Consider the following 6217-nt stretch of genomic DNA (forward strand, 5'->3'; position numbering starts at 1 on the left):
ACAAGAGGGGAGTTCCCTAACCTGTAGGTATGGTGCCGGTTGTTCCTCCCGAGGTGCATCACCTTGCACTTGTCGGTGTTGAAACCCATCCTGTTCTCACCCGCCCACCCTTTTAACCTGTCTAGGTCTGATTGTAGCCTGTTGCATCCTTCCAGTGTGCCCACGTCCCCCATGCATTGCATGGAGTCAGCAGCAGCCCCCACAGCCCAAAACAGCACTCAAGAGTTCTGTCCCCCTGCCCAGTCTTACCCCAGCAGACCCCCCACCTTATTGCCCCCTCCCAGGGCCAGAACCCAGGAGTCCTGGCTCCCAGCCTTCCCCCCATTCCTTGCACCCCCTGCTCAACTAATAACACAGACCTGCTCTGCTCCAACTCCCCAGGGCACCTGGCACCCAGAGTTCATGTTCCTCTGGGTAGCACCCTCTGGGGGCCACCACCCTGGCATCTGGGCACCCGAAGAACAGTGAACTCACCCTGCCCAGCAGCAGCCTCACCCTTTCCCTCCTGGAGTGAGTGGAAGCAGAGTAGGCAAGGACCCCAGCTAAACAATTCACCATGGGCCAGGCTAATGAGCTGTGCTAATTACCTTGCCCCAGATGGGTGGGACAGAGCTACCCTAGGGACAAGGAGGCAGCTGGTGCAGAGGAAGTGGGGAAGAGTGAGGGCATCAGGGGATGGTGCCAGGCATCTGGAAGCACCACAGGGTCCTGCTGGCAGCCAGGGTGGGAGCCAGGACTCCTGGGTTCTCCATCCAGCTGCTGGAAGCCACCTGGTCCTGCCCAGCCACAGGCACCACCTGGCCGGGGGAACCCAGCCCAGCCCCAGAACCCCACAGCTGTGCCGAGACCCCCTCCCAGGTCTCCCACCACACATACCGGCCAACGGGTCCAGCAGAAGGGAGTTGTTGCCAGGATCTGCTGGGGCCTGGAAACCCTGGGCTGCCAGCCCCCACACTGCCCCTGTGCTGACCCTGCCGAGCTGCTTCCCAACATCAAGGGGACCCAGATGCGAACAAGATGTGGGAACTGCTGCAGCCCCTTCAACAGAGCCTGCTCAGCCTCAGCTGTCAGTGGCAGTGGAGGAGAGAGAGGCACAGCCCAGCTCCCTGCAGCAGCTGCTTCTCCCCACTTCTGCACCCACCAGCCCCACATCAAGCTTTGCTGGCCCAGCCCCACCTGGCCAGAATGGAGCAAGTTGATGATGGAGGCCAGACCCAGGCCTGGGGGGAGGGAGGAGACAGCAAAAGCTGGTGCTGGGTTAGCATAGAACCTGCAGCAGCGAGGCCCTGGCTGAGATCAGGGCCCTCAGTTGTGCCAGGTGCTGCAGAGACCTTTCAGTCTCCTTGCCCAGTGCCTCAGGTTGACAGATGGGAGCTGCCCCCAGTCTAGCCAGGCTAGGGGAGCCCTGGAAACCTCCCTGGGCAGGGTTTGTACCCATTACACAGCTTAGCCCTACTGCTGGGCCTGTGGTGCCCTCTGGTGGCAAAGGATAGCGAAATCCAGGACCATGTCTGCTCAGTCCAAGGCAGAGCTGAGAGGCCAGCAGGGATCTCAGAAGAGTCTGGATAATGCAGGACAGTGGAGGCCTTTCCCAGGGACCTGCAGGGGTGGGTGCTCAGCATGAAGGGGGCAACTGCCAGAAAAGGGGGCTTAATACCAGCCCCTTTTGAGGCATCTCCAGCTCAGTCACCCCCAAACAACCAGATGGCTTGCAGGTCTCTGGTCCCTGCCATGCCAAAACAAGGCCAGCCAGCCCATGGCTGGAACCGCATTAAAGGTAGAGTCATGGTGGCCATGAGGAAAGTCCTGGAGCTCAGCAGGTGCCGCCCCCATAGAGCACATGGAGACAGAGGGGTTCCCTCAGGCAGGTCCTTTAATGGCTTTCAACGTGACGTGGGTCCCTGTCAGACACTTCAGTGCTACACAGAAGCAAACAGCTGGTGAAAGCTGGTGTCAAATAAGGGGGAGATGCCCCCCATTCCAGAAGAAGCCTGTGCTCGGAGCTGCATGTGGATGGGGAAAGCTGAGCTGCTCCCCCACCCCCAATTCTCTCTGAGCTCCATAGCACAGACTGTATGATAGCACCTGGGCAAGTCACTGCCCCACAGCCAGCATTACCCCCAGCTTCTCTCTGCTTATGGCACTTGCAGGGGGGACTAACAGTGCAAGGGGACCTGGCCCCTGAAGGCAGGATGGCACTGAACCCAATTCAGGATTACCTCTGAGCACCTTGTCAATTATATCTTACCATGCCTGGGAGGCCAGTCAGTATCACACGGGGAAACTGAGGCACAGAGCAATGAAATGTCCTGCCCCAAGGCCATGCATGGGACCAGGTTCTGTGCTGGCAGTCCCCAGTGTAAATCAGGAGTAACTCCACTGGAGTCAATGGAGATGATGCCCATCCATGTGAGACATCAGGGCCAGACTCAGCGGGGTAGCAGGGGAGGAGCAGAGCCGCTCTCCAGGGGCTGAAGCTGCTGCTCCAGACACCAGGCCCTACTCTGTCCAGGCCCCAGACAGGGCATGCCCCATTTGGGGCAATGTCCCCTGCCCAGTTCCTTGGACCCAGCCAGTTGAGCCAGTCCAGAGCCCCAGCCCAGCACAGTGAGATGTGCCATTAACACCTTGCAGAAGCAAAGTGGGGCAGGGGGCAGAAGATGGTATCAGCTGGCTCTGGGGTCCAGAAATGGGTTCCCAGGCTCAGCCTGATTCTGACCTCAGCAGCATGGGTAGAGCTGGCCTGTCACATGGTGGGGTTTCAGCTGGCCACCCACACTGATGGGGCTGCCCCAGCAGATGGGGGCACCACAGGTGGGCTGTTCCCTTTCACCTCTGTGAGGGGGGTGCAGCAGGCAAAAGGGAACCAGGGGAAGCCAGGCACTTAAGCAGAGCTCTGGGGCTGTCCAACAAGCCCTGAAGATGTCCCTGGCAGTGGGAGAGCCACAGCCCCCCTGGAGAGACAGGTCATGGGACACACTTGGGCCCAAGCCTGGCTGCCCTGGCTCAGAGGTAGAGGGTTCCCCTACCCCACCCCATCCCCATCATGGGGCCAAGACAATGGCCCCTAGAGAGGCACAGAGTGGCAACCAGCAAGTGGGTGTTCCCTCCCAGACACCTACTGCACCAGAGACCCTGGCCAGGACCCCTAGCATACTGCTGCTCTGCCATCGTTCCCCCTCCGCAGGGGGTGAGCAGCTCTTTATTCCTAACCCTGCTAGTCCCTATCTGAGGCTGGCTCCATATGAGTCATTCCTGCTGTCTGCTCAACGCCAGGTGCTTCTCCCACTCGGTCTCAATCATCTTGTACAGCTCCATGGTGGCCCTGGCATCTTCCACTGAGGAATGCCCGTCTCTGCCGACCTACCAGGAACCAAAAAGTCCAGGGTTAGGACCAGGGTGGCGTGGTTGCATAACACCCCAGCCTGCCCACAGCTCTGAGCCTATGGCAACGCCCAGCTCCCCACTGTCACTGGCAGAGCTGGGAATGGAACCCAGGTGTCCTGAGTCTCAGCCCAGTTGCACAGGACCGCAAGGCCCACCAGGAAGACTTGAAGCGGTATCCAGCAGCACCTCCCAGGCACACAGTGGACAGCACATCCCTGTGTGCCGGGTCCCCCCCTCCCTTGGTTATGGGAAGAAATCACAATTCTGGGGTGCCTTTCGGCAGCTGATGCTCAGACCCACAGGGAGACCAGCAGGAGTTGGGCCGACAAGGGAAGGGACAGGGGAAATGATGGGCCTGGACTGCCCAGAAGGTGGCAGCTGGGCCAGATATGGGTACCTGGATGTCGCGGTGCAGCAGCTGCTTGGTGAGGCGCTTCAGTGAGGCAGCCTCATGCTCAGGGAAGCCAGCACGGCGGTTCAGGAGTGGGATCTGAGCTGTGTCCCGTGTTGCCATCTTGGGGTGGAAGTACTTGAGGGCTTTGAAGTCATTGTGGATGGCATGGCCCACCACCACCTTCCCTGCGAGCAGCTTCAGGATCTGGGGGCGGAGACAGAACTCAGAGTGGGGAGGTGCCAGCAGCTGGGGTTCCCTTGGGGAACCCTAAATGCCCCTGGAGTCACCTTCATTTAAATATTACAAGATCCTGAACAAAAGCCCCACCCCTCCACTGTGCGAAGAGAGGTGTTGTGGCCCTCTCCAGTGGGCATTTAGCATGATCAGAGGCAGAGGATCTACAGCGTGCACATGGAGCCTAGTGAGCAGGGGACTTGGCTTCGTCATCACCTTCTCTGGGGCTAGGCCTGGTTAGAACCAGCCTCAGCTACAGGCCTGGCTTGCAGAGACATTAAGCACACACCTCCCACTGAAGTCCACATCTAGGGCCTATAAAGATGAGTCTCCCCGGCCTCCATTATATCCCAATGCCAGAAGGCCCCAAGCTCGGAGCAGAGCTGGAGGCTGCAGACGTAGCTCCTGCTCCCCTCAGTTCACATACAGGGCCGACAGGCCAAGCCCTACTGCAGACAAGACACTACCCAGGATCATACGTGGTGTCTCCGGAGCTGCCCCCAGCTTTCTATATTCCAGCCCCTGCTGTGGGAGTTCTATTCCCCTGACACATGGGACTGGCACAAGGGGCTATAACAAGTGTATTTGGGACAGGGGCTGCAAAGGAATCAGAGAGCACATGGAGGCTTCTGGCAGCTTTGTGCAGCTCCACCAGAGCCAAGGGCACCCAGAAAAACCCTAGCTCCTGGCTCGACATCCAGCAGAGCTGGCAGCGAGGTGGAAGGGTGTCTGTACCCCTTCAACCAGGTCCCCTGAAGAGATTCCCTGCTGCTGAAGGGCTTTAGGATGGACTGGACAGAGTGTGTCCCCCCACTGCAAGCCTGTACCAGCCCCTAGCCCTCATCCTGCCCTGGGCACTCACCTCCTTCTGGGCTGTTTTGAAGGGGACGGCACTCTTCATATGGTGCTTCCGGATGCCACTCCACCGGGTGCGGTAGTTAGTGATGGGGTGGATGGGCCTGATGTACTTGTCATACACCACATCACCATGGTAGTTGACGATGCTGCACCGGGCCAGGTCACTGCTCCGCCCGCCAGGGCCAGTACCCACCATCTCACAGTCAATGGCCACCAGCTTACTGGATTTGCTTGAGATGGGGGCTGCAGACAGACCACTGTCATACTCGCTCAGCAGGGCTTCTCTGTGCACGCCGGCCAGGGACTTCATTGATCCTGCCACCTTCTTCACTTTGGAGGGGAAGCAGGTCAGCTGGGAGCTGGAGTCCACGGCCCTGCCAACCTGGACAACACGACATCCATCCTTCCCTTTGGGGAGTGTCCTGGGCGCATGGGAAAAGCCACTGGTATGGAAGGAGTCCTGGTCTGTCCCTGTCTCCGCTAGCCGCTTCTTCCTGGGTTGCCCCTGGTGGGAGACCTGCCCTTTGGGTGCAGGGTGTGACTGCTGCTGTGGTGCGGGCAGCTGCTTCTTCTTGAGGAAGCCTTTTCGCTCTAGGAACCGGCGCCGCCTCACAAAGCGCTGGTGCTTCTGGTTGCCGTCCGACCGCTTTTTGGAGGTCTCATGGAGGCTGAAGTCCACGTTGATGATGAAGCCCGACATGGCGGGTGCTAGCAGGAAGCAGCAGGTGGGCAGAGGGGCTGGAAGTGGTCACGTGTCTTCAACATATCACGTGTCCTGGCCCCTGCACAACAGGCGATGGACGTTCTCGGCCTCACCTGCAATCGGACACAAAAGCCAGGGATGAGCACAGCATAGAGATGAGCCCCCCAGAGGGGTGGAGACACCTCTTGGGTATCCCCTCGCTCTCCTGCCCCCAGAGACACAGGGGTTTAGCTTGGGGCCAAACCTTACTGGGCACCATGGAGGCTCAGGCCAGCTTTGAACCGGTACCTGGGGAAAAGGAAGTGGATGCCGACATTTCCCTTTCTGAGGGAAGCCACAAACCGAAGCCCAAATGGGGAAGGGAACTGGGGGCAGGGAATGCCTGCTGCTGTCACCCGAGGGGGAGCCAGGAAGAGGTGCTCGCAACCCAGCAGCTGGGCCCAAGCACAGTGGTTACGCTGCTCCCCCCAACTTCCCCCTACCCCACAAAGCCACTGCTGATACCTTGTCCCCCAAGGGAGATCCTCCCCGCTGCTCCCTCCCCGACCTGCCCAGTTCTTGCGCCCCTGCCCTGACCTCCCATAGCCCCCCAGCTACCTGCCCTTCCCCCACTCCTCCTGGACCCCCCCAGCCCCCTCCCA

The 6217-nt window shown here is 59.6% G+C and overlaps 1 protein-coding gene across 2 annotated transcripts in view; it reads right to left on the minus strand.

The window, feature by feature from the left end:
* Window positions 1-3212: 3212 nt before the first annotated feature.
* Window positions 3213-6217, minus strand: part of ISG20L2 (interferon stimulated exonuclease gene 20 like 2) — a 3194-nt gene continuing 189 nt past the window's right edge. The window contains exons 1-4 of one of the 2 annotated variants that reach the window (XM_019555678.1): window positions 5865-6030; window positions 4878-5689; window positions 3785-3985; window positions 3213-3363 (exon numbers count right to left, since the gene is read on the minus strand). In XM_019555678.1, coding sequence (XP_019411223.1) covers window positions 3250-3363; window positions 3785-3985; window positions 4878-5573 — 1011 coding nt within the window. In that variant the 5' untranslated portion in view covers window positions 5574-5689; window positions 5865-6030 and the 3' untranslated portion in view covers window positions 3213-3249. Of the gene's footprint in view, window positions 3364-3784; window positions 3986-4877; window positions 5690-5864; window positions 6031-6217 lie in introns of those variants that run through there. The other variant, XM_019555685.1, reaches the window with a different exon arrangement.

Source organism: Crocodylus porosus, unplaced genomic scaffold (assembly GCF_001723895.1).
Source record: "Crocodylus porosus isolate Cpor-Errol unplaced genomic scaffold, CroPor_comp1, whole genome shotgun sequence".
NCBI classification, from domain to species: domain Eukaryota; kingdom Metazoa; phylum Chordata; order Crocodylia; family Crocodylidae; genus Crocodylus; species Crocodylus porosus.